This window comes from Candoia aspera, chromosome 9 (genome assembly GCF_035149785.1).
Source record: "Candoia aspera isolate rCanAsp1 chromosome 9, rCanAsp1.hap2, whole genome shotgun sequence".
In the NCBI taxonomy this organism is placed as follows: domain Eukaryota; kingdom Metazoa; phylum Chordata; class Lepidosauria; order Squamata; family Boidae; genus Candoia; species Candoia aspera.
Window position 1 is genome coordinate 19953781 of NC_086161.1, and position 27892 is coordinate 19981672.

The 27892-nt window shown below is 47.6% G+C and overlaps 1 protein-coding gene across 1 annotated transcript; it reads left to right on the forward strand.

Annotated features, from left to right (window-relative positions):
* The first annotated feature begins 2095 nt into the window (after positions 1-2095).
* Positions 2096-27873, forward strand: CCAR2 (cell cycle and apoptosis regulator 2). Its single transcript, XM_063311524.1, has 21 exons — positions 2096-2186; positions 2823-2915; positions 3846-3937; positions 4868-4959; positions 5758-5872; positions 7010-7136; positions 7623-7719; positions 8964-9080; positions 9624-9858; positions 10760-10873; positions 12400-12563; positions 18164-18338; positions 19261-19524; positions 20556-20786; positions 20969-21149; positions 21814-21893; positions 22936-23082; positions 23211-23322; positions 23760-23945; positions 24794-24999; positions 26624-27873. Exons 2-21 carry the CDS (start codon positions 2849-2851, stop codon positions 26678-26680), a joined length of 2859 nt encoding a protein of 952 aa, XP_063167594.1. The 5' UTR covers positions 2096-2186; positions 2823-2848; the 3' UTR covers positions 26681-27873.
* Positions 27874-27892: the final 19 nt, after the last annotated feature.

The following is a 27892-nucleotide window of genomic DNA, read 5'->3' on the forward strand; positions in this document are numbered from 1 at the left end:
GCAGAAGGTCCTTAGGGCAACCCAGAGTTCCAAAGCTTTAGAATCTAGCCCTGGTTCTGCTTGAAATCAAGATGTTCCCTCCCTTAGCACCAGATTCAGAGTGGAGAACAAGCAATTGTAGCTGCATCCTCAGGGGCCACATGGGGTATGTGCAAAGCCCAGACTGAGTAATGGATCAATGAATTCAAGATGGAAAGAGTTTAGGTTCTGCAGGTGGGAATGCAGGTGAATTTTTTTGCAGCTGAAAAAGGGTCTGTTGTGCTCCGTTCTGGCCGTGTGTCACATTCTGCAGAGAAAGGGAGAGTGCTTCTTAAAACGAGTGGTAACCCACAAGAGGCTGGACTGCAACCCTGATAAAAAACCAAGGATTTAAAATAGCCTTTGTATGCTGATGCCATCCAGGCTGAGGAACATGATTTAAAATATGCATTGTGAGGTGAGAAAGGGGGTATATTGTTTCTGTTCTCCCTCTAAGAAAGATGTGAGTTTGTGAGGTGAAGCATTAGTGTGTATATTCATTTCAAGAACCATGTATTTGCTTTTGTGCATGATCTGTGAAGCCTGAGACAAAAGGTCGCAACACGGAAGGCTGCCTGCTGGGCACCTCTGCCCAGCCAGCTGAACTACCCACTTTGATGATAAACAAGACCAAGCAAATGAATAATTTAGACAGAATAGGCAGCCTAAGTTACCAGGGTAGGCAATTTAGATACCTAGCGGCTCTTGATTGATTTCTTGTGGCTTAGTTGTGCCTGCATTAAACTATCAAAGTGATCAGCTCATGTCTGATCAGTTTCAATTGCATGCTATGAAAATATACACGGAAAGGGGGGAAAATAAAAGCATGTCTAAGAAAGTACAAACTTGGGGCTGAAAAAAAAAATAAAGAATAGTTGTTCAAAATAGTTTTCACACTTGCCACAGGGTGGCAGAAAACACTTTTAAAGAAAATTAGGTGAACTGGTTGGAATTTGTCAGCTCTGTTTATTTCCAAAGCTGCAAGCCTGTGATTTACTCTACACTTTGTTAATATCTGGGGAGGATAGGATTTTGGACTTATTCAAGCTGTCAATAATACAAACCAGATAGTCTCTTTGGAGAACTGTCATCGTTGGGAGTGAGCTATGAATGGACAAGTCCTTGGTTCAAATGTCCGCTTCAATCTCATTCAGTGGCCCTGAAGAAGTAATTCTCTTGGCCATGGTTCTCCCATCTGCCTTATGGGAACTTCTTTTACAGGGTGGTGCTTAGGATCGGGAATCAATAATGCACGTTAAATATTATATATTCTTGGCTGTAGACCTGCTAAAGTAAATACAATGACATGGAACTATATGCTGATTTATAACTGGCACCACTGTGCAACAACCCTTATTCTGCTTTACTTTACTAAAAGCTTATTAAAGGTTTCCCACATGTTCTGAGGTCATGAAGGCTGTTTAAACCAAACTTCTGGCTGCTTTGAAAACTCACTCTGGCTAATGAGCTGGAAATCCTTCCCCTATATTAATCAAGCAGAGGCTGGTTCAGTGTTTCTCAACCTTGGAAATGTGTGGACTTCAACTCCCAGACTTCTGAGAATTGAAGTCCGCACGTCTTCAAGTTGCCACGGTTGAGAAACGCTGATCTAGAAGTTTCAGAGATCTTTTCCACTCTCTTGTTCTCCATACCAGGGAGTCTATACATTTTAAAGTGGCCAAGTTTCAAAAACACTGTCCTATGTTTGGTGCTTTTTTGCCCCTAAGCCTCCGCAAATCATATCGAGTGCGACCCTTCCTTTTGCTAGCAGGTGCATCCAGATGTGTTGGACCGCGCCTCCCAGAATTCCTAGCGAGGCTGCCCAAGGGCTGGGAATTCTGGGAAGCGCTGAATTCCCACCCCCAGCCGCCCATAGCCGAGGATGCTGGGATGCATGACCCAGCCAGACCCGGAGCCCCGCCTCCCTCCCACCTTCGACAGGCGGACGCTCCTTCCGCGCTGGGAGGACCGACCGTCGCCTCCTCTGCTCTTCCCGGAGGCGCATTCGCTTCCGGGTGGGGCTTCACTCCGGGCAGGAGGCCCTTCCGGTCCCTCCGGCGCGGGGGCAGGGCGAGGCGGGGGCGTTTCCGCTCAGGCGCACATCCGGGACGCTTTTCCGGGTTCCTTTGTCCCTGGCGTCGCAGCCGGGCGCTCGCCCTCCGCCCCAGGTGGGTTCGAGCCCGCCTGCCGGGCCGGCCTCGCGAGCGTCGACGCCGGCGCCCTCCAACGCTCGCCTGCCCCGCGGCCTGTCTCTCGAGCCCGGCGCGGGCGGGGGGGCTCGGAACCCGCCGCTCGGCCCCTCGGACGCCGTTTCTCTCGGCGTCCGTTAGCCGCCGCCGCCGCCGCCTCCCTGCCCCGCTGGCCGTCGGAGGGGAGTGCCGAGCGCCCTCCCGCCCAGCACCGCAGGGGTGCGCGCTCGGGTGCTGGGGGCGTAGGCGGGGGCCTAGGCGGCAAAAGGGTTACGACGACCCCGCAGTGTAGGCCAGCCTCCCCTTCCCCCAAAGGCGGGGATCGAGGAGAAGGTCTCCCATCCCGGCACAAAGAGGCGTCTCTCTTCCGGGTTTCTTGTGCGCCTGGTTCTCTCTCTCCCCTCGGTGCGGCGGCGGCCTGGCTGGGCCTGGCGAAAGGCAGCCCCTTAAGCGGCCTCCTGAGCAGGGAAAGTTGCAGCGCCTTGTCAGGGTGGGGGGCGGCTGAGAGCATCTAGACGGGCTCAGCTCTTGCTTTCTCTCTCCCCTCCCCCTCCTTCTGGGCAGCCTTTGCGTGGCTGTTACATGGGATGTTTGTGTAATTTTTTTTTAATCTAGAAAATAAACAGATCCCACCTCTCAAAATGGCCCAGTTCAAGCGCCAGAAGCCACTGCGAACCAGCAGTCTTCAGGGAGCCAGATCGTTTTCAGGTTGGTTCCATTCAGAGCGGAAAGAAGTTCCTTTCCCCCCACCCGTGCTGTGCTTTGGGAGAGGATTTGTTTCATCGTTTCCTAGTCCCTGATCGACATTCCTTTTCTTGCATATTTAGCCGTTTATGCTTTATTGGTTTTTAAGCTGCCACGTAGGTTCTGGGTGAGCAGCTGCACAAAATTGTGGAAGTCGCATTCTTTTCAAAGAACATTTGGTCCTTTTTCTTTCATTTCCTTTAGTTTGTAACCAGTAAAGCAGGGTAAGCAACCTTTTGATGTCCTTTTAGAGGAGGACAGAATTAGGCAAAGAGGGTGAAATAGAATGACTATTCTACTTTTTTGGGGTTTGGATTGAAGTTTTAGAAGCTTGCTTTAAGTCTGTTTTAGTGGTTGTGATTTTTATTGTGTTTCTCATGTCGAAGTAACAAAAAACAACTCCAGCAATTTTTATGAACTGTGATTAAGAGGTGACTCGGGGCTAAAAGAAACAGGGATTCAAGACACTCATGTTTAAAGCACTTCTTTCACTGCTGACCTTCAGGTCTGGATTTCAACTCTTATGATTCCCAAATGAGACAATAGATTGGGAAGAGTGGTCTAAAGTATGTCTGCTAAACTGAACTATAAAGCATGGACTCATTTCATGTGGCTGCAAGTCCCAGGGTGGGTTCAGTGATTACTACATAGGGTATCAAATCTGATAATGGGGTATTTGAAAGTAATGTAGCCTGATTCCTGTATCCAGGCTTCTATTGCTTCAGTGGGAAGAAATATAGCAAGGGTCATACTGTGGTTGTATCGAAAAGAATGTGGCTAGAATGGTTACAGAGTACTATTTATGTGGTTAATAACATGTATCCATTGCCTCCTAATACTTTATTTCAACTGAGTTTTGTAGGGATTCAAATGATGTGTGGTCCTTTTCCCTAGGAACACAGCCAGCCTCTTTACTGGGACCTGCACCTGGCCTATTAAATCCTCCTATTTCAGCAGATATCATTCAGGCAGCACGCCATCTTCAGGTGGGAAATGACTGGTTTTCTCTTGGGGTATCTTAGTTGCCAGGTGGTGGTGTTCTGATATTCTTTCCTTCTCTTGATATCGAGCAATTTGGGGATTTTTATCTCAACTAAAGGACTTTATGAATTACTCAAGTTACAAGGTGATTCTGGTCACCTCTGATATTGTGCCAAGGCCTATGTATTTATAGATGGAATCTCAGCCAGAGGTCAGGTAAACTGGAAATCCCCTAGCTCTCCTGATACTTCAGGCATGTGGCTTTAAAGCCTTCTGGGTTTGATGAAATTGGAGCCACCCACAAAGTGCCAGTTTAACACAGATAATGCAGGAGGATTTTGGATATACGGAGAAGCTGCAGCAATGACATAGGTGAAATAGGGCACAAATATATGGCCCGAACTCTTCATTTTCTGTGCTTTGTTTCTAAAGACTCTCACAAGACCCCTTGTGCAGGTCTTTGTGTGCATTGTTGTGGAAGTAAGTTGTACGTTTATGCCTGACCTGCTTAATTTTCTTCAAGTGTTACAGAAAAAAGAAGTTAGGCTGTTCAACCCTGAAAGGAACAGGTGTGTGTCTCAGAAGTGGGTTAGCATTTAACTGTCTGCTTTGAGTCTGCAGCATTTAGGCCCAGTATTAAAGAGCAGATGCAGAGTGTGTTGACCTGGAGATCACTAAATCGCAAGTGCCTCTTTTTGGCAGGTGAAAGTGTTTGAAAAGAGTCAAGGCTTGAGGTGGTCTCAACCTAAAATAACACACCAGAGAGTTTATAGTTCCAGAGATGGATAAAGGAGGTGAACTAGGCTCATACGTGGGTCCCATCTGCAGCATTAATGAATGTACTTGTTGACTGAGGGCAATATGCTAATTATCAGGTGAGAGGCACTCGAGCTTGGTTTGTGTGAGGTAATTACAGTGATTTTCCTTGCTTTTAGGGGGGAGAGAAGCAGCGTGTTTTTACGGGCATTGTCACCAGCCTTCACGATTATTTTGGAGTGGTGGATGATGAAGTTTTCTTCCAACTAAGGTGAGTCGAGGGCTGCTGAGCGGCAGCAGGGGCAAAAGTGGGCAACACGTGGCTGCTGGAGGGCGGCGTGCCTTTGCCGTTCCTCAGCGTTATTACGCGTGCCTTGGAAGGGCAGTAAAGGGGGTGCTGCTCAGGTTTGTGGATGACACAGAGCTGGGTGTTTTAGCTGCTGCTTCTGCTGTTGGAGTGGAGCAGAATTAGGTGGTAGAATCCTGAGGTTATTCAGCCTGTTACAGCTTTCTCCATCTGGGCAGCTTGAAGATGTGTGGACGTCATCTCCCAGAATTCCCCAGCCAGCCATGGAATTCTGGGAGTTGAGGTCCACACATCTTCAAGTTACCCAGGTTGAGAAATACTGATCTGTTATACTACAGACTATTATCCATCCTGCTAGAAAAACAGAAGAGTACCAGGGAGAAAGTTTCTAGCTAAGCTATATCAGCTTCTACTTGCAAAGGTTCAGCACATTGAAATGTGATTTCCTCCACTTTGATTTTTCTGTGGAGGACACATACCTAACCGTGACACCTTCATTTAAAAGGCCGATCAAAGAGTGGGTGATGGAAGGACCTTGGCCTGAGATCGGAGCACTAGCGCCAGTTAGGGCAGGTGAGTCAGTAGGGCAGTCTAGAGCCGTTCCTTACGAAATAGGACAGCGAAGCAGTTCGTCATATCGTTCCCTGCTACGTGATCAACTCCTGGACCTTTGCTCTCCTTTATGAGCTCCAGAGGGGCTCACTCGAGGCTCAGGGCCAACAGAAGTAATGAGCTTGTCCTGCTGTCTTTGCTTTGTTTCAGCGTCGTCAAAGGCCGGATCCCACAAATTGGTGAGAAAGTGCTGGTGAAAGCTGTTTACAACCCCAGTCAGTCGGCGCCCTGGAATGCCTTGAAGGTCCAGACATTGTCAAATCAGGTAGCCCTCTCCAGGTGGACAAGATGCTTCGTTCCCTGTATTTGGACTTTTCTTTCTGTCATGGCACTAATGTATACTTTTACTTAGCCCCTCGTTGTGACTTTGGCAAAGCAGTAGGAGATACACAATATGATGGTCAGGTCTCTGGTCTTCCCCCAGAGTTATTTTGGGGGAGCCCTAATTTTTAGGTCGTCTAGATGCCACCACGGAGCAGTATATCCCGCTATCACTTTGGCGTGTTGGTGGCAGAACAGAATATGGCAAGCCATAAATAACTGTCGCTTTTCTAAGAATGCATTTAATATAATGTACAGTATGAAACAAGGAATACCTCGGCAACCAAACAGCATATTCTAACATTCTTTTAAAAACTTCACTACCTAACAGATGTTTGCAGTAACAGCACAGTATCCAGATAGTCGGCCAGGCATGTGTTGCAGAAGTCCCAGCCTTAGGTTTTCTTTGTGCTCTTTGCCGTATCTGTATCAGTGGGAAAATACATTATCACACAGAAAACTTGGGGTCCTTTTTTGATTTATGCGTAATTTTCCGTAATGTATGAAAGCGGACTGAAATATGACAGCTGTCTGCAGATCAAACCCAAAAGATGGAGGATGGTCTGATTTCCCTGGGTGGGTTGAGTGAGGCTTTACTTTCTTGGAATCATTGGATGCATAGTGATGCCAGATTAAGATTTTCCCTGTTTGTTTGTTTGTTTGTTTATCCTGACGGTGTCCTATTTTAATCAAGGAATCAATCAATTGATCACCATTGTTCAGAGCAACCAGCTGCAACCACAAGTCCAGGCACCACCGAGAGCCTTTCTTAGGTTTTTTGCATGGCCCCAAACCCATCTTCAGTTGCTGCTGCTTACAAGTTAAAATTAAATTTAGTGGCTGGGTATGGAAGATTGTGTACTACTTGAAAAATAAAAGGGTGGGCTTAAGAAAAGAAAAATGCTCTGTCTTATCCACACTGACACTCCCCCCTGCAACTGATTTCTCTGCCACACTATGATATTCTACCACATCCTCACGCAGCCCTCGACTTAAATGTTTGTTCACTCATGATTTGGACCTTTTTAGGCTAGAAAAGTTACTTTTGCAGTGCATTCCTCATTAATAACCTTTTTTTCAGCCTCTTCTGAAGCCCCCCACTCCTCTGCTCCATGTAGCTTCTTTGGGACAGAAGCAAGGCATCCTGGGAGCTCAGCCGCAGCTGCTCTTCCAGCCTCACCGGATCCCGCCTCTCTTTCCCCAGAAACGTAAGTGTGGCTGCGTATTGTGCTAGAGAGGCAGTATCTGACGGTGAAGAAATCTGATCACAGGCAGAGCATTAAATGTTAAAATCTTGAACTTGAGGTTCATTGCGTTGTGAGGAAAGTAGAGAGACAAATCTCTTTTGGGGACCAGATGGAAAACGTGAAGCAATGGCCTCTTTTGTTTTTCCCATTCATTTTGATGTATGGAATGGAAGTTTTTACGTTAAGTAAACACCTTTTCTAGACCGTGAGAGAAGTCAGTAATCCCAGCAAGTATTCTGGGTGGGGCTGTGGTGTTTTGGGGGGTCCACAGTTGCAAAGAAGACATTGAATGGCGTTTTGAGAAGCACGCGAGTTTTGCCATCCCGGTTTCTCACCATGAGGCGGATTGTGCACGTACCCTGGAACAAGCTATTGCTGATCTGGAGTGATGCAAGAAGCGGATGGTCCTCGGAGGAGAAAATAAGGCCGAATGTGTTTCTTCTCCAGCCATGAGCCTCTTCCAGACATCTCCGTCGCTCCACTTGGGCCATCTTGGGAGATATACCGGTCGAGGTCCTAAAGGCAGGCAGGAGTCAGGCAGATGGTAAGGATCTCAACGGGGATGTTTTGGGTTGGCACCACATCCCACCAGCAGCACCAATTGGTGCGGGTTCCCATTTTCCCAAGGAGCATTTCTTGCCTACACCTGCTTTCCCCCCCCGCATCCAGGAGCACGTTTGCCTTTTCAGCCAGTCTCTCAGAGCAGCCGTCTCCACAGCTTTAGGGGGTTCAGCTTCCTGTTACTGAGCTGTCCCTGGCTACTGAGCAGAAAAGCTCTTGATCCAGATCTAGCAAGCTGCCTTTTTCCAGGGAGAATATTTGTCCTTCGAGGGGGAGGGTGGCCTGTTTTTCTTAGCAGCAGCAGCAGCAGCTCTCCAGGGTCTCCAGCAGACTTGTCCTCCTTGTCACGTTGCTGCCTGATGCGTTTAAGGGGGAGTTCAAGAGATCGAGCCTGAGATCTTTTGCCTGCAGAGCATATTCTTTCCTACTCAGCTCAGGCCTGTCATTTCACCAGCAGGTGCTCCAAGCGTTTCTCTTTCCTCTCTTGGGGTATTTCTCTGTTCCTTTCCACCCACTTTCTACTCTGTGGTGTGGCAGGAGCGGCAGGAGCAGCAGAATGGCAGCTGCAGGACTTCTCCATGCTGTCCCCGCTTCACAAGGGTTTGTGCACATTCCTCGAGGATAGTCATCCCTATTTGGCAGTGATTGCTGCACAGAACCTCCAGGTCGCTGGGTGGGGTGGGCGGGGAGACAAAGATCGGAGAGGGGCTGTTAATCTTATGTCCACCCTCTGGGCTTCTCAGACTGTCACAGCTCTCACAGGGTGCTGCCTGAGGTAGACATCACAGAGTGGTCTAGCGGGGCTGGGCTTTGGTTCTCATAATCTGTTTTATTTGCCACTGCCGCAGCAGCTGAGCAAAGCCTTCCTTTGGTTCGACGCTGAATGGGAGACTCCTGCAATCAGAAACGAGCCTCAAAAAGGTCATCTGCATAGGGAATCTCAAGCCCAGAACGAGCGTTAACTTCTGACCAGAAATGATATTACTAGACCTCTTGTGTGGCTGTATGCTTTTATTTAGCCCTTTGTTGTGTCCTGCGGGATTTGTTTCCCCAGAGAAGAGAGATTGGTTTACCTCCTGTGTAACAAACTAGTTGCGATATCCACGTTGTCTCTCGCTCCTGAGTTGTACTGGAGGTTGTGTTTGCTGAGAACCGGACTAGAAAAATTGAGGATTTCGGGGCTACGCGCAGCCGTGGCTGATGCAACAAAGTTGTTCTCCCTTTTAGGGATGACTTTGACTCCAAGAAGCGGAAGCAGAAGGGCAGTGAGGCCTGGGGGGTTAAGAAGCCGCGGCACGGCCCCCCCCAGTACCGAGTCCAGCTGGCTTGCTATACTGTGAATAGGTAAGAGCAAACGGGAGCCTTGTGATTCGGCGCAAAGGGGGGGTAGAAAGGTGGTGCTGCTTTTGATGAGTCTTACAAGGACAGTTGCCTGCCCCAGAGGCTCCCCCCAATACATCTGTCGCCAGGCAGGCAGGGGCTGCACTTCCCAGAATCCTCAGGGTCGAAACGTTGAGGAGCTAAGCTGAGCAAAGTTCAATGTTGGTCAGGAGAAAAGCAAGGCGTTAGTTCTACACTGTTAGGCCCTGAGGCCAATTTTAGAATATGTACCAAGGCAACTGTCTGGCTGGGGCCTCTTGTAAAAGGCGGAAGTGGTGGCGTCCTTGGAGAGATGCTTGGTAAATGCCCCAGCGGGGCTTGCTCTAGCAGGGAGAACAAAGGCATAAAGCCTGGTTAGTCAGTGTTGATTTAAGTGTGTAGGTTTTGCGCTCAGCTGAATGAGGAAACTCGGCCTTCCGCCAGCGCTGCGCAAGATGAGGGAAGCTGGCGAGAGTCCCGATGTCCCGTCAAAGGGGATCCTTTGTTTTGGTGTCTGTGTCTTGCCAGCCCCTTCTGTGATGCCATGGAAATCTTGAGGCGCTACTGCAGCATCCAGTTGCCCAAGGAGTTCTACGCTGTCCGCCTCTGCTGGTTGGACACCTTCCCCGCTAGCCGGCCGTTGGCTCTGAAGCACCCTAGTCGTATCCGGGTGGCCAGTCCTGCTGAAGAGTTGTCTCAGGCTGAAGAGGACACGAGGCAGGAGGCTCGGCCGGAGGATGCCAATCCCGCATTCAGTGCCAAGGTGAACAGTTCGGACGCTGCTCCGTTCGGCAACAGGGAGTTAACAGCTGACAGAGAGAGGGAAGGCAGATGGCTTTAATCAGCTGAGCTAGGCTAAATTCCGCAGGGGCGTTTGTGTATAAGTTAGAAGCACGTGGGATCGCTGTAATTTTGCTTAATGTTTTCTACTCTCTTCCCAACGAATTCCGCTGCATTTATCATCCTGTGGTTGAATTTGTTGGGCCATAAAAGCCCCTGCTAGACTTTCCTTCCTTTGCGTTTTACTCGTTTAAATCTCTCCCTCTCCTGCTTAATTTTAAAACAGGGTTAGTTAGTGGGAAAATAGATGGGTAGATACTTTGTGTATTGTCGGCAAACTATTCTGCCAGGTTCCTTTTGGAGAGCGCCAGTATGGAAGCCGCCTGCAAGTATTTTAGTAACACAGTCTGCCTATTTTATTAAGGTGGTTATAAGATTTCTCCTCTATCTGTGAAACCACGGCTTTTAGGTGGCAGGCGTTAAAATAAGCACCAGATTAAAAAGCAGGCCTATTTTTAAACATCTCAGAATCAGAGAATAGAATCGTTCAAGGAAACGTGAAGGTTGCATGAAACCGTTTCAGTAGCTGCTTAAAACAGAGTAAGAAGGTGGACAATCTTAACTTGTCTAGGGAAAGAATTTCACTGTTGAGTCCTACTTTACCAGCAATCTACTCTGTTTTGGAGATGAAACAAAAAAAACCCATGATTTTTTGAAAGTCATAATTCCTTTATTCCCCTGTCATCCTCTCTAACTTGCCAAGCCTCTCCTAGATCTCGGGCACAGATGTCTTCTTCTGGCTGAGGTTTTGGTAACAGAGTCAGGAATTTTCTGCATGCACTGCGGCTGCATTGCTACTGCTCTGCGGTTCCTCTCCAATGTAGGTTCTTCTGCTTTCCTCTCCTGGCATTGAGGAATTCTACCGCGGTTGTTTGCTTTATACTGAGGAGCCCAGCGACCAGAGGGAGAGTCCTGAACACCCCACAAAGCAAATTAAGGTAAGCGACTTTAGCTGGAAGTAATGTAAATGAGTTGAATTTGTGTAGACATGAAGAATTTGGCAGTCCCACAAGCCATCTATGAGGTGATTAAAAAAAAAAAGCAACCAGGATGATTCAGGGCTACAGCAGCTCCCTGATACGAAACATTAGTGGCAAAAGAGTGTTTTGTAGGTTAGAACAAAGGGGGTAAGGAGAGACATAGTAGGGGTATAGAAAATCACATGCAATGTGAGAAATGCTCGTTTTCCTCACGGTGTTAGAACTTGGGCTCTCCTTGGAAACTAAAGGTGGAGACCTTCGGAACTGATTCCAGGAAGGAGAATAAGGAATGGCTTTCACTTCTCAGTAAAACTCCTTGTTCCTTCTCTCTCTGTGGTATCATGTGTTCCATGTCTAGAATCATGAATATTGGTTGATGTCCATGTTACCAATTTTATGAAGTCCCTTTTGGAAAGTATATCTGGGATTAGCACAATCTTAACCCTTGGCAGATGGACTAGGAATGGATGTGGACAACAGTTACTTCCTCCAGCGAGGAGGGCTTCAACTTAATTAGCTTAGGACGGTGTTTCTCAACCTCAGCGACTTTAAGTTGTGCGGACTTCAACTACCAGAATTCCATGCTGCCTGGGGAATTCTGGGAGTTGGAGTCCACACAGCTTAAAGTCACTGAGGTTGAGAAACCACTGGCTTAGGATTTCTTAGCTGTCCAACCTGAAGCTCCAGCACTGCATTCAGGCCCAGAGACCCTGCAGTGTTACTTCCAAATTTTAATTACTATTGATAGAATGGGGGTTTAGTAAGTAAGGAGTAATCATGGCAATTGTATTTGACTGGAAGTTACTTACATTTCATTTTTGTTTGTGATGTTCACCTTTATGTCCTTTATCTTGGGCAGCTAAGAAATCTTAAGCGAATAAGTTGAAGCCCTCCTCACTAGAGAAGGTAATTACTGTCCCCAATCCAAGTGCCAAGGATTAATTCCAGATACATTTTCCAAAAAGCACTTTGTAAAATTGGTAGCATGAATATCAACCAGGGGGCCCTCCCACTTTTGGTGCGTGACCCTAGGACACCATACAAGGACCGAGTGCAGCCCTCAGTCTAAAAAAAGAGGGTGGCCCCATCTAAAACAACTCTTGACTTCGCTGTCAAACAGGGATGTAGAATCAGACTTTCATGCTTCCCTTTCCTCTTGGGATGTCAAAAGCAGAAGTGTTTTGGTGGCCAGCCTTTCTTACTGGATCCACATTTTGCATTGAGGCTGGTGGATACCTAGATCATCCTTGTGGAACACAGGGTCTGCTAGCTCCTTCCAGTTCTCCCTCCATATTTGTCAAGGCAGGGGGAGGATGGCTCTTGGGATTTAGTAGACTGAGCTGCTCACCTGCCGTCTCAAGAACTGAGGGCAGCACAGTTGGCAGCTCTGTCTGCGAAGCCTTCCCCCTGAGCTCCCTTGCCCCCTCTGGAATCGCAGCAGAAGGCTGGTTGGTCTTTTTCTTCAACAGCTTCTCTTTCCTCAGTTCCTGCTGGGAAAGAAGGCCGATGAACTAGTGCTTCTGGGAGGAGAGTGGTCCCCCTCTTTGGATGGTCCTGACCCAGCCACAAACCCCACGGTCTTGATTCGCACAGCCATTCGTTGCGCCAAAGCCCAGATTGGCTTGGATTTGAGCCCCTGCACGAAGTGGTGAGTCTTCTGCTGTTGAGCTGTTCCTTCCAGCCCATCCTTTTTGTGGTGGTGTTGTTGCTGAGATAAGAGCCTGGAGATTTGCTGTGGGCAGCCTCTCCATCTGGATGGCAACCATCATCCTCTTCAGTTGGTGGGCATGCTTGCTAGGGGTGATGGGAGTTGAAGTCCAGCCGTTTAGATCCAAGTTGAACAGACTGGTTTAGGGAGAGGCATGAAGTATTTGCCAGCCTGGAGTATGTCTTGGTTACTTTTATTATTTTTAAAAATCATATGCTTAAGGAAACCTATAAAACTGAAATGTCAGTGGGTTTGAAGACATCATTAAGACATCATTAAGAAACTTGTTTCTCTTATTTTGCGGTAAACCAGGCTTGAAGGTTAGACAGTGGTAACAGTTTTTCTGTAGTTAAAATTGCATTATGCTTAACTCATGGATGCTGGTCATATGGAACATCTTAGGTGTGGCACTTTCTCTCCAAGGTACATCCCGAAAATCCTTACTTTCCCTTGTTTTGATGTGTGATTTATTATTATTTTTTTTGCTGCTGCTGCTGCTATGCATCATTTTCATTGTGTTACCTTGTTTTAAAAGTGATGTCGGTATTTTCTGTTTTTTAAGTGAGCTGCCTTGGGCAGTGAATACTGGCAACATATAAATGCCACAGTATAAACATTTGGAGCAAGTGTTTCATAGGGTCTGATATGGTGGAGAAAGTAGGTGGCAAAAGAGTTGAACTGATGATGCAGGGAGAGGATCAGGGGCAACTTCATCAACCACTCCATGCATCTGATGAGGTGAGCTGCAGCTCACAAAAGCTTCTGCCTTTTAATATTGCTTCTTAGTCAGAAAAGGTGCTGCCAGACTCCTGAAGTGATGGGGTGAAGGATGAAATTTCTGTTCGTAAGACTAAGTATTCCCCTTCATCCTTTGAGTGTCCTTGCTCATTGAGGCAGAATGTTAGCAAGAAAGCTGCATGGCCCCCAAATGTCAAGCTGTATCATCACTTTCCCTGGATGCTGATGTGGCAATACATCTGTTGGACTTGGAGATGTTTGCTTTCCTTTATTTTAACCTTGAGGGGTGCAGAAGGTGGTCATTTACCTTCCTCCTCATCCCTGAAGGTAAGAATAAATAGCCAGCTTGGCCACTAGATGGCTGCATTTTGCAACAAATGGTGTTATTGCATGAAATGCTACCAGAAAAATGCGGGGAGGGATTTTTTAAACTCTTCTGTGCCAAAATCCTGCAGCATTGAATTGGATCTGTATGACTGGACCTCCAAAGGAAAGGGAAAACTTTCTTTCAATGTACTATCTTTGCAGAAAGAGAGACCGGGCTTCCTTTAGAGGATAATTGGAGGAAGGCAAAGACCGAATCTGACTGAACGCAAGCTAGAGCCGCTATTAAGGCCTACCTTGTGGCGGTAAGAGTGGTGAAACGTCAGTATTTCTCCGCTCTTATTGCATCCGCAGAATGCGGCCTGAGTGCCCTGTTTAACATCACACGTACCCTTTGGGAGAAGGTTGGCCCAGTGGCCCACCTACAGGGCCGTGCGGAAGAGTTTTCTGAGCATCTGCAGGATAAAATTGCTCGGATTTGCTCCAAGTCAGAATCCAAGTGTGAAGCGGGGTCTGTGGAGATGCCGAGGAACGTTCTTGCCTGGTTATCTGGAACAGTTTGATCCTGTTAGACCCGAGGAAGTGGACAGGATCCTCCGGCTTGTGAATGCCACCACCTGTCATTTAGATCCATGCCCCTCCTGGCTGGTGAAGGCAGCTTGGGAGGTGACATGCGGCTGGGTCCAAGCGGTGGTAAATACATCCTTGAGAGGCGGGGTGTTTCTGGCTGCCTTTAAGGAGGCGCTGGTGCAGCCCCTCCTCAAACCATTGCTGGACCCAACTATGCTGGACAATTTTCACCCAGTCTCCCACCTCCCTTCTTGGGGAAGGTGGTCGAGAAGGCGGTGGTGTTGCAACTCCAGAGGATTCTGGATGAAATGGATAATCTGGACCCCTTTCAGTCAGGTTTCAGGCCCGGTTATGGGACAGAAATGGCATTGGTCACACTTATGGATGATCTCTGGTGGGAGTGGGATGGTGGCAGCCTGGTCTCGTGCTGGTTCACCTCCTTCCTCCAGGGCCGGTCCCAGTCGGTGATGATAGGAGATGAGAGATCTGACCCTTGCCCCTTCTTTGTGGGGTGCCGCAGGGTTTGGTACTCTCCGCTCCTTTTCAACATCTACCTGAAACCGCTGGGTGAGATCATCTGTCACCACGGTGTGAGGTATCGTCAATATGCTGATGATACTCAATTGTACATCTCCATCCCAGGTGAGGTAAGTGATGCGGTGACTGCCCTTTCTCGGTGCCTGGGGGCTGTGGGGGTCTGGATGGGGAACAACAGGCTTCAACTGAACCCTGGTGAGACAGAGTGGCTGTGAGTTGACAGCTCCTCGGTTTCTGGGAAATCATCATCTTTAGTTCTGGATGGGGTTGCACTGCCCCAGACAGACCCGGTGCGTAATCTGGGGGTTCTTCTGGACTCACGACTCCTGCTCAAAGAGCAGGTGGCAGTCGTGGCCAGGAGGGCCTTTGCACAACTTTGAGTTGTGTGCCAGTTACGCCCGTTCCTGGAGCAAGAAGCTCTCCGAACAGTCACACATGCCCTGGTCATCTCCCATATAGACTACTGCAATGCGCTGTACATGGGGCTACCCTTGAAGAGTATCCAGAAGCTTCAGCTGGTCCAGAATGCAGCCCCGTGGGCCATTTTTGGTGCCCCTACATCAGCACATATAACACCTTTACTGCGCAAGCTGCACTGGGTGCCACTTTGCTTCTGGGTCCAATTCAAGGTGTTGGTTATTACCTTTAAAGCCCTACATGGCATGGGGCCAGGTTACCTGAGGGACCGTCTCGTCCTCATAACATCAAACCACCCGACTCGATCATGCAAAGAGCGTATGTTACGGCCCTATGCGCAATTTCATCTGGTGGGGTCCAGGAGGCGGGCCTTCTCTGCAGTGGCCCCCGCCCTTTGGAACATTCTGCCCCCAGAGGTGAGACAGGCCCCTTCACTCCTGGCCTTCTGGAAGGCCCTGAAGACTTGGTTCTGCCATCTCACTTGGGGTGGGAAGGTGGGTAGCTGTTGGTGGGGGTGGCTTGTGCCTTAGAGCCCCTCCCACTGGATTAGAATTTTTAGAGCCTCTTGGATTTTATATTTATTTATATTGTATTTTATATCTGTAACTTGTATTTTTATAGAATGTTAATTATTATAGTATTAATTTTATTGTAAACCGCCCAGAGTCCCTCTTTTGGGGGAGATGGGCAGTAACAAACAAACAAACAAACAAACAAACAAATAATTTGTACCTCTGAGACTAGAGAGGTCAGATTAATATTACACATTAAGATGGCCTTAAACAAAGTATATTAATTGTATAAATTAAATAATAGCATTATTTTTATTAGAAAATAAGTAAAAAAAACCTTGCTAATACTTTTAAGAAGATCACCAGGACTTAGTAGATGGGAGTAGAGGGCATGAGGGGTCTAGGAAACTAAGAGTTAGATGTGTGCAACCTGTAGCGCATACTTACTGAAAGCTTTTACTTAGAGAGTTTCTTTGAATTGTAATATTTAAGTGATACAAGGGGCGTTTAGCAAAATAAATGGGGAATAATTCTATTAACTCTGTTTACTTAGTGTCATTTTAAGTGCATTTTAATTGAAATAAATCAAAATCTGCTTTCCACCTTGTGTTGCCTGCTTTTTGGAGCGCATCCTCTAGCACATCACCCAAAGGCAAAAGATGGCCTTTGGTCTGAAGAAAGCCGTGCCTCCCCTTGGCATAAACCAAATACTCTGTTCTTTAATTGTGAGATTGTCTTTGCCTTTCTGTGAGCCAAGAACATCCATTTATTTATCCAGCCTGCCTTAATTTATGTAGGTATGTATTTATTGGTGTGCTTAATTTCATCTTAATGTTCTCCTTTTGAGGAGCCACCCCTAGAGGGCAAGGCTTGGGCAGCGCCGTTGCCACAGAGAAGAGGGGCCCGTCTTGGTATATAGATATTGGGACCATATTTGAGGATCTGAGCTTTCTGAACGTGCCTAGGCATGAGGACTTTTGCTGGTTTTGGGTGCCTGCCTGTCAGGATGAGTGCCTGATGGGTAGGGCCTTCAGAGAATGATTCAGCTTGGTAGGGCTTGGTAGGGCTTCCAGAGAAGCCCTCTTATGCTTCCACGTTACTCAAGCACCCTGTGCTTCTGGTTTCCTGGAAGTCTTGCACATGCTTTTGTGCATGAGCTCTTTGCAGCCAGCAAAGATTTCACAAGATCATACTGTTACCCAATCAGCAACAAGGAAAAATGCCGGAACTTGGAGTGCATTGGTTTAGTTGGAAGGAGTATGGTTATATATAGCTCCCTTGTGCTAGATAACCATGGCAACCAAACTTATTTTGTATAAATCAGGCTGTCCATGTGACTTGTTTGGGAAGCATCAGACCTGGGAAGAGGGGAATTTGGGGGCCTCTGAAGCACTGCCACGTGTGGAGTTCAGTCTGGGGTTGGGATGTTGTCATTCCTCAGAAATCCGCGTTCTCTGTTCTGTAGTAGAATCCGTTGACTGAAGTTGATTCTGTTTGGGCAGAAGTCCAGCCATTAGAGAGGCAATGATGAGACAGACTTAACAGAATGAATGACTGAAGATCCTGCAGGACTACGTTAGGCAGGAGTTGCGGGGAGTTAATTGTTGTGTTTTTGCATGACATTAAGTTCTGGGGAAGGGCTTGATGGCTGACTGCTTTCGGTCTGGAACTTTAGGGATAATTATTGCCATCTTGGCTAAATAAATAACAGATTTTTCGTCAGTAGTTTGGCTCCATCTCATGAGGGTAGATGCCCAGTGAAGAATTTAAAGCATGTCCTGCATGTGTGCCAAAAAAAATGGACGCAAGCAGAGATCTGAATGCAGAAACCGGTTTAGGGCACATCTGGTGCTCAACCAAATGGTGCTGCTTCAGTGAAGTATCCCACGGCACGGATTTCTCAAATAGTCTGTATGTGGTCACAGCATGTGAATTTCGCTTTTTATAACAGCTCAGTTTAAAAGCCAGTGGTGACTGTGGGGGCTTTTTCTTTTGGTGAAAGAAGCTGGGCAAGAGTTCTCTGCAGCTGAAAACTTACCCATCCCTCTAACTTATCCGTGCGTCCAACCCATCTCTCCTCTTCCATGGGCCAAGCAATTTATGGTGTAAGGAGCTGATTCTTCTGCTGTTGGGGGCCAAGAGAGGGGTGTTTGGTGACACAGTGACTATTCTTTTACATGTATGGAAGAGCACAACCCCAGCAAGTATAAGCATCCTATAATTGTTGGGCCTATTATTGGCTCCTGTTAAAAAAGTCCAGTTTTGAACCAGCTGTAGTGGATTCAGCCCTCAAGGGCATCTGTGATGGTGGCTGAGAACACAGCTCTGCATCTGGCTGCCCCCCAGCTCCAGCTGAACTCCCATGGGTGGGACTGACACCTTTTGGGGAACAGTCATTTTTAAAAAATTTTATCTGAATTCCCTCCAATTAACATTTCTCAGGTTCCGGTTTGCTGAGTTCAGATACCTGCGTGAGGGAAACCCATCTTGCCAGGAGCAGACAGTGGTCTTCCTGCCAGATATTTGGAGCCTGATGCCATCTCTTGAAGAGTGGGAGGTCTTGTGCAAACAGAAAGCAGAAAAAGCGCCACCCCCTCCAGAAGAAAAAAGTGAGATGGTAAGAGTGGATGCAAACCAAATATAAAGTTTAATTTGAGCAGGAAGGAATTAGAGGTAACTCTCATGTGGTGGGTAGAAGTGGTCTTAGCTCCTAATCCGTTTCTTCCCAGTGATGCATAAACTTGTTATGATTTATATCCTGCCTAATTGAGAATTTCAGTATGTGGCCTATTTTGTCCCCTTAGCTTTATTGGGGTCCCTCTGCCAGTTTAGATGGACAGCTGAGAATTGATTGTTGGCCCTCTCTTCAGGTTGAAATTAGGCATTCTCAGATCCCGAGAGCATACCTCTGTTTAACTCAGGGTTTCTCAGCCAGGGTTCTGTGGCACCCTAGGGCTCCAGGAGAGGTCACTAGGGGTTCCCTGGGAGATCACAATTTATTTAAAAACTTATTTCCAGTTCGGGCAACTTCACATTAAAGTGGTAAGTTTCATTCTTTATTTTTAGTTTAAGAACACTGTTAGTGCATCTATACGGGCCTACCCATGAAATTAATATAATAATTTTGTAACTTCTGGCCTCTTTGACCCTGAATGTGCAGGGGTTCCCCAAGGCCTGGAAAATATTTCCTGGGTTCCTCCAGGGTCAAAAGGTTGGGAAAGGCTGGTTTAACTAGATTCAAGACACACAACTTTTTTTCTTACTGAGGGTCACAGTTGGCTTTTCAGTGGAATGGCAGAAGCTGCCCCCTAAAAATAGGCAGGATCAGGGCAAAGAAGTGGATGGGAACCAAGTCAAAACCTAATTTTGATTTAATTTATGTTCCTCTTCAAAACTTCAATTGTTTCTCTTTGCTGCCCCGTTACAATATGGCGGCCATGTTGGGAGGGACTTTGTGGCTGGAATCCTCAGAGCTGCAGCTTATGCCTTTTACGTTTTGCTTCTAATGATGGTGCTAAAATGATGATGCTTCTGAACAGGTGGAAGAAACTGAACAAACCTCTGAACCAGGTCCTGAGCAAGAAATGGAGTCCTGTGAGCAGGACATAGACTCAGCCGAGCCTCTCCCTGACCCGGCTCTGGAGACTTCAACATCCGAACTGGAGACCCCAGCTCCTCCCCTGGAACCAGCCATTGTCGTTTGCCCTCAGCTGGCATTGCAAAGTGGGCAGCCCAGCTGCACCAACATCTCTCTTTACACCCTGCTCGAGTACAGAAGGCAGCGGGAGAAGCTCTCCTTTGAGGTAGGCTTTATGTCTCAGATGGAGGTCCTTGAGGGAGGCTCGTCTGCCGCCCACCCTTCTGGCTTGGCACCTGCTGCTCAGACACCCCCATGTAATTGGAACGTTGCGTTCCGGGAGGGTACTTTTGAAGCGAACGACCCGGCATTGATGATTTCGCCAACTGTTGGCTGCTAGCGCTAGGAACCAACACGAAGAGAAGCCCCCCGTGGCCGTTTGCATTTAGGAATTTCCTCCTCTTTCTTCTGTTCCAGCTGCAGGGTTGTATCAGGAGAGCTTGGGAGAGGGGATGCCCCAAAGAGGCAGCACTGTGTGAAGTGCCAGGAGAATAAGATGAATAAGGCTAAGGGGAGGGAAGGGGGAACCATTGAAGATGGAAAGAGTAGAGGTGTGAAGTGGATGTTGTGTGGGTAGATCCAGTATTGGGTGTAGTAGCAAGACTTTCATGCCTTTTAAAAATGTGCAAGTAAACTCAGTTTAGCAGAAGAGGTGGAAAGCCAAATGCCTATGGAAGCCAGAGTTTAGCTAACCCTAATGGGTATGGCGAGGCTGGTGGGCATCACCCACCCCCACCCTTTCTCCTGGCATCTCCCAGCAGGGCATATCCCACTGGATTGTACCTCCCAGCTTCCCAGTGCTGCCCCTGCCAGTGCTGATATCCCACCAGCCTGCCCAGAAACTTCCATTCTCTTTCTTCTCAGCCACTGTTGCCAGTATCCCAGCACAGCACATCCCCTTTCAGCAGATTCCGTCTGTTGAATCCGCAGCATGTTAAATCAAGAGTATGCTGTATGTGTATATGGACCAGTGTTTCTCAACCCTGGCGACTTTAAGACATGTGGACTTCAATTCCCAGAATTCATGCTGGCGGGGGAATTCTGGGAATTGAAGTCCACACCTCTTAAAGCCGCCAGGGTTGAGAAACACAGATATATGGATGCTAACATTTCCATAGAGTACTCTGGCCAGTCTGCCTCGAGGCCTTTCCTGGCTTCTTGCTCACTGATCTGTCTTGCTCCTCCTTCCCCCCTGAGGTGGCAGTGGTGGCAGAGACCTTCCAGGAGATGCTTCAACGTGATTTTGGCTACAAGCTTTATAAAGCGCTGCTGGCCCTGCCCGAAAAGGAGGAGACCCTGGAGGCAAAGAATCCTGAATCGGAAAAAGCGCTCAAATCTGAAAAAGAGGCAGAGACTGAACTGAAGGAAGAACCTCAGGAGAAGCTTGGAGCAGAAGATGTACCAGAAAGTAACCAGAAGGAAGCTCAAGTAAGACTGTACAGCTTTCCAGTCCTTAGTATAATCAGTTGGCCCTTGATGTGTGGAGAGCTGCGTTGCTTCACATTGTCTTAAACTGTACGGTTTGCGTTTTCTTCAGGTTGTGGAGGATAATGGGGTTTTTTTTGCAAGTCATAGACACCGTCCTGTTCATGTCCTCTTCGTTCATGCAGAAAGAGGGGGCTGGGGATGCTGAGAAGAAGCCCCCAAGTCAAGATGGGACCAATTCAGCCAAGGAGGAGAAGGTCAGTGGAAATGTCAAAGCAGAAGCAAAGGAGACCACAGATGATGTCTGTGAGCTAAGCCTGGAAGATGACCTACTACTGCTAAGAGAGGATGAAGAAGAGGATTTTGGTAAGTAGTCTGCAAAATGCAGCACAGTTTAAGGCAGGCTTTCTCAACCTCTTGACCCTGGAGGAACCCTTGAAATATTTTTCCAGGCCTCGGGGGACCCCTGCACGTTCAGGCTCAAATATAGGCCAGAAGTTACGAAATTATTATATTCGTTTCATGGGTAGGCCTGGATATATGCATTAGCAGTGTTCTTAAACTAAAAATAAAGAATGAAACTTGCCTCTTTAATGTGAAATTGCCCGAATTTGAAATAATTCTTTAAATGAATCGTGATCTCCCAGGGAACCCCTAGTGACCTCTCGCAGAACCCTAGGCTGCCACGGAACCCTGGTTGAGAAACCCTGGCTTAGGGTATGATTGCCTTCAGATTACATCTATGTGGTGGGGACCATATTACCTGCAGAGCGCTTTCCTTATCTCTAATCTTAGCTGTAGACAAGATGAAAGTCCACTGGCTTTTCTCTGGGAACATGAGGATTCCCGAGTTCCTTTTCACGGCCTCTGGTCTGTGCTCAGCTGCCTCGGAGCTCTCTCCAGGAGGCAGCTGCCGCGATGGTTTGGTGCTTTGGAAGGCACTTGGTTGCGCACGCAGAGAGCGTCCTCTTGCTAAGCACCGAATGGATTCTGTCAGCTTCTGACGCAGGTCATGCTGCCTTACCCGCAGGTGTCAAGCTGGAAGATGCTGAAGTGAGGTCAGTTGCATCCAACCAGTCAGAAATGGAGTTTTCTTCCCTTCATGATATGGTCAGTGGCCAGCTCTTCTTTAAAGCTTGGTTGCTTGTTTATGTCTGAATTTTCTGAATGGATGTAGTCTGCTTCAGTCTGCTGTGTTGGGGAGAGGGGCTATAAACCAGGGTTCCTCAACCCTGGCAACTCTAAGCTGTGCGGACTTCAACTCCCAGAATTCCCCAGCCAGCTTTGCTTTGGTGGCTGGGGAATTCTGGGAGTTGAAGTCGGCACAGCTTAGAGTTGCCAAGGTTGAGGAACCCTGCCATAAACCACTCAAGTGAACGGACGGTATGCTTTTCTGGGAATGTTGCTGAGTTTGTTACACACCAGTTTGATACTGATTTGGGAGCATTCTGCTTGAGATTTAATTCCAAAGCCATCTTTATCAGGCAAATTTGCATGCCTTTGTATAGAATGTAAATGGTGGCAAAATTATTTTCTCAGAAATTGGAATTTTTCCATCCCAGACTAGGCAAGGAAATTGAGGGAAAGCTCCAGGGGACTGAGCTGTGTGAACCCCCAAATTCTGGAATGAGCTTTGTGGGTATTGTTTATATTTTTAAACATTGTAAAGACGCTATCAGTGGCCTTAAGTATCTTCATATACATTTGAGTTTAATGTGCGATGTACAAGACTCTTGGTTCCCAGGATTCTGAAGTAGCTAGGAGCAGCATGGTTTTAAAATGCACAGACCTCAATTCCCAGAATTCCCCAGCCAGCCTGCTGGGGAATTCTGGGAGTTGAAGCCCACACACCTTAAAGTGGCCAAGGTTGAGAAACACTGTCTTGGGTACAATCAGACATACAGTGCATTCCCCCATGTCATTATCAGATGCCCCGGTAAAGTGGTTGAACCCTGATAGTTCTTCCTGATGGTGGATCATTTTATAGCTTATCTCAACAATGTGCTTTGTGACAAATACATACGGGGTACCTCTTCTGAGGGTGCCATCAGCAGTTTGGGGAACCTCAGTCTATAAAGTTGATGTCTGAATTCTGGGCCGTGAGGTGGAGCACAGAGTGAGGCTGCCCCCCCCTTTTCTGTACCATGCTTAGCCCAGAGAGCTGGACCCAAGCACTGTGTTGCCCTTGGATGCCCTTCTTGCCTTCGTTTACTTTGACTTGAATTTCTGTGGCTACCTGCACAGGAAGGATATGGAAAAAATCCTCCTCACCTTGGGGCTGCATCTCTGCAAAGAGCAGGTGAGCATCTGCGGGGTTCTGTGGGCGACCGGAACGACTCGGCCTGTGCGGGTAGGACGGTGGGCGGGCGGGTGTGTCTGTGGCACTTCCCACTGCCATTCGTAAGGGGGTGTCTCCTCTGCTGGTAGGTGAAGCGCTTGGTGAACAGGGTGGTGACGCAGTTTGTCTGCCGTTACCGCAGCCTGCGCTACAGCCGGCAGGAAGGGACGGAGGCAGGCCTCGAAGAGGAAGAACTGTCAGGTAAGCCACAGGTACAGATGGGGCGGGAAGAGACTTTGTAATTCTGTGGTGCATTATGGGTATCCTGCCAGTATTGTTTCCTTTCTAAGTTAGGGTTGTTCCAGTTCAGTGGTGCTGGCTTTTACTGAGCACTCTGGATGCAAGGAGGATGCCAGGATGGGGTTCTAGCCCTTTGGTCTCCCCCCAACAAAATATTCCAGCTATGTGAGAGGGATTTCTTTCACAAAATCTCTTCCTGTTGAGACACAGCTCACTTTTGGAGAGTGCAGCTTGTTGCCGGGATGGGTGGGTGGTGGACGAGGAAGAGAATATAGCTTCATACCTGCAGCAGGAATGGCGTCAGTGGATCCACGTATTTTTTTGCTGCTTTGTCTCCCCATTCCCAGACTCAAGGGGTTCCACTGTCAAGCAGAATAAACACTGCCTTTTTCTTGCAGGCAACCTCAATTTCTTGTGCTCACCCGTCTCTTTTACCAAGTCTACCCGAGAGGCTCAGTCTGCCAATCTGATTTCATACAATGGGGCTGTTCTCAATGTGAGCAAACTGCTGGAAAAGGCAGAGCAGACAGAAAACAGCCGACTCTATCTGGAAAATAAAATTCATACTTTGGAGCTTAAATTGGGTGAGCGATGTGCAATAGGATTGATAGATTTAATTTACAACCAGCTATCATGACTCCTGGCAGTTCACTTTGATTAGGAATAGCTCTGTGCAATAAGCAGTATGTACTGGGTTAGCAGGTTAGCAGATTTGGGCTGCAAACGTTTGGGTGACTACTGAATTGCAGCAAAGAGATGTCTTTTAAAGTATTTACTGCCATCTAATGGTCATATGGAATCTTGCAGTCCAAAACATCGCGTAAACGGCGTCCCCCCAAAGGGTCAGACATGACTCGGTGCTTGCACAGGGGACCTTTCACCTTTCGTTATATACCAAAGCAGGATTCAGGTCTAAAATACTGTGTTTACTGGCTGTCCTCTTGATTGTACGCAAGGGGTGTCAAACATTAAATAAATGAAACCTAACTCGAGTGCGGAATTGAGCTGCTACCTGTGCAGGAACTGAATTGTGCAACTAATGTGGAGCACTGAATAGTGGAACTTTTTTAGAGGAACTGAGAATGATTCCCAAGTGCTTCCTGCTTCTACCTGCCTGAACATCTAGAAAATGGAGGTGGAGGCAGCCTGTAAATACAGAGTGGCAGGCCATGGACAGGTCCCTGTATTTAAAATGGTCTCCAAGACTTCAGAAAACGTATCTGTAGAATTGTGGAAGTTGAAGGGCACTGCCTTGGAGTCTTCCCCCATGCTGTTATTACCACAGTGGGTCCTTATACAAACAAGGTTTTCTCTGTGACTTGTTGAGATACTGCCAATTTCTGCTCTCCCTTGTTTTGACTAGGACGTTACACTTCTCTAATCAATGTTACTTTACTGCCTGGAAAATAATTTCAATCTCCTGCACTTACAGAAGAGACCCAGCTCCGCTTCTCATCAACAGAGGCTTCCAACAAGGCCTTGACCTTGGAAGTGCAGGAATTACAGAAGCGCCTTGCTGAGATGGAGGAGCAATCCAAAGTGTCTGAAAAGCAAAAATCCCATTTTCAGAGACTGCTACAGGAGAATAAAAAGCGCCTGGTTCCTTTGCATCTGGAAATCCAGAAGATAATTGAAAAGGTAGGCGGACAGTGGGGCTTTTTAAGTGAGCCTGAAGTAGTGATCTTCAGCAGTTATGGCTTGATAGACCTGGAACTGGACTTTGGCTCAGAGAGCTAAACCAGAAACTCTAGGCTGTGGCGGCAGCACCGTAGCGCTCAGTAGACATTGGGGAGCACCATCGTTGCTTTGGGAGAACACCTTGTGTAGGCAGTCAGGCCCTCTTATAGATTGTCAAAACTGCACTTGCAGATCGTGTGTGTATTTATCCAGGAGTCAATTCCATTGACTTCAGGACGCTGAGGACGACAGGCAGCATGACAAGCTATGGCCTCCCTGGATTTTTTCACGTTAGTCAGTGGCACTGCTGTTTTTAACTCAACCACTCCTTTGAAAAAGACAGAAACTGATTTATTTCTGAGCGCACATTCATCAAGAAATGCAGTGAACAGCTGGATACTTTTAAGTCATCCTACATTTCTACTCCATGATTGGCTTTGTCAAAATATTGGATGATGCTTATTTTAAAATAGTTCATCGATGCTAGTCTGTATAAGTAAAATTATGATTTCGTTAAGTTTTGGTCCTGAATGCGTCAAATGATGCTTTCTATACCAGGGTCTCCCGTTTTGGGGAAGCTGGTGGGCTTGTTCGTTTTTTGTTTTTGCTTTCTCGGAGAGCAGTTCGTCGCTGCTACTACAAAACAGGTGTGACCCAGGAAGATGCAAACCTGTTGATTTATTTAAGAGATTTATACGGCCGCCCATCTTAAGCAACTTGGTGGCTCACAACAATAAAACCAATAATTATAAAACAATCATAAAACAATCATAAAACAAAAGCCTTAATCGTCCCCTCGGGATGCCCCGCAGCAGGCGCCTGTTGTCCTCATTCCGTACTTTCTATCTATACAATCCTATCCCGGTGCCTTGGTAAAAAAGCCAGGCCTTAATGGCCTTCCAAAAGGCTAGGGTGGGGGGCTGCTGAATTGCCAGGAGGAGGGCATTTTACAAGGTAGAGGCAGTTACAGAAAAGACAGATTGGTGAGGGTGCTCCCCCAAACCCCGATAGCCTCCTAGAATGCGCTCTGCAGTTTCGTTTTTTAAATTTTCCTCTGGGCTGGTCAGCATACCTAAAACAAACCACTGGGCTGAAGTGGCAATTCCTTTGGGGTCTATGTTGGGGTTTAGTTATGTTGAAACTAGATTGTGCTGGAGTTGGTGCTTTGCTTTGCAACGTTCTGGGTTTCATTTATTCTGGGGCGGGGAGAATGAAGGGTCTTTTAAATTAAAATTTTTCTCCAGTTGTGCCTGGAATAATGCTGCATCATGTGACTGCTTGATAATGAGTTCACACACCGCACTAAACAATGCGTTTGTTTGATGGTTTAGTATGCCCAAAATTGACACACTAAACCAGTGTTTCTCAGCCTCGGCAGGTCTAAGATGTGTGACTTCAGCTCTCAGAATTCCCCAGCCCGCACTAAGCCATTGAAGATTATGGTTAAGCAGACCATGGCAGCGTGATACATGAATTTAGACAAAGATATTTCTAGTAGCTTAAAGACAAATGAATTAGGCTGTTGGTCATTAACAGTGCTCGTCATCAATGTTCCCTCTTCCTATTTTCCACTTGTCTCTTCCAGACCAATAACTGCTTAGAGAAAAAGGAAGCGACGCCACCCTCCGTTTCCAGCAACTGATATTCCCTGGAGAGAAGCACCTTGGCAGGGAAGATCTGTACCTCGGTTTGATATTTTGGGGCTGTGAGTTAAGCGGTTGGGGGTAAGCCTTCGAAACCATCAACCTTTTTGCCACTCCGTGAAAGGCTGCTGCTGGATTTCATCCTCGACCACCCCTCACCCCAGGCTTAGCGGGAAAAAGGGCCACGAGTCCGCATGACTAGGAGTCACAGTTCATCTGCTGGAACCACCCTAATTGTTTAAAGGAATACCCATTAAGTAGGCGTTTCGATGGTCTGTGTGTGAGTGGAGAAGTTACAGGATAGGTATTCTCGGGCTGTTGGCCAACAGCAAGTATCGGAGTGGAAATGTCAGCTCTGTACCGAGAGCGATGCAGGTACCGCCTGCTCCGGAAGACCAGGCATCGCTAGCCTCTTTGTGCTGCTGCATGGAGACGTTTTCTCTTTAAGCCCCCTCCACGTCATACCCCCTCTCTACGTTCAGCTTGAGGGGTGGCCTCCCGCCTGCCTGCCTGCCTTTGGGCTAAATGGTGCCTTTGGGAGACGGCGACGACCTCCTCGTGGCCGGCAGGCTTTTATCCGTCAGCCCCGGGCCCGCAGCTCCCGCCTCTGCCTTTCCCGGGTTGTGCGTTCAGTTTGCAGGGTAGCTTGTGAGTTCTGCTCTGGTGCTGTGGCTTGAGTGTGACAACCGCACATACTTGGTCCAGCATTTTAGCTGTTTTAAGAAAAACGAGGGCATTTGAGGCCCTCGCCATCAGCCCCCCACCATTTGTTTGCCGCATGTAGCTCGAGGTGCTCAGGGACCCCCTGGGTTTTCACTAGCCTTCAGACGAAAGCAGAATTCCTGCCCGGTGGATCTGAGCTTTGAGGATCTGGAATTTTGGCAGCGGGAGAGGCTGCGATCCACTGAACCTCCCTTGTGAAGAAGTAGCACACGGCTGGAGGGCTGTGACAGCTGGCCCACGGGTTCCTGGGGTAGTTATTAGCAGAATAGCTGGTGGGCCTGTGCAAAGCCGTGGCCGGGCTCAAGCCTTCGTCCAGTAGGTATTTGCTGCGTTCGCCCTGGCCACCTGCTCCCCCAGCCTCAGGTGGTCTGTCACTTCTGAATGTGTTGCTTTTAGTCTGTAAATGTGGTAACAACTTGTATTTAACTGGCCAAGTTACTTTTATAAAAGTCTCTTCCTCACTTGGAAATGCGCTTTGCCGCCTCTTT

Excerpts from the sequence above, each read along its gene's own strand:
- CCAR2 (XM_063311524.1), top strand. The coding sequence starts at position 2,849 with ATGGCCCAGTTCAAGCGCCAGAAGCCACTGCGAACCAGCAGTCTTCAG. Across the intron at positions 21,894-22,935 it reads TTTCTTCCCTTCATGATATG|CCCAGAGAGCTGGACCCAAG; the intron begins GTCAGTGGCCAG and ends TACCATGCTTAG. Across the intron at positions 23,323-23,759 it reads CGAAGAGGAAGAACTGTCAG|GCAACCTCAATTTCTTGTGC; the intron begins GTAAGCCACAGG and ends TTTTTCTTGCAG.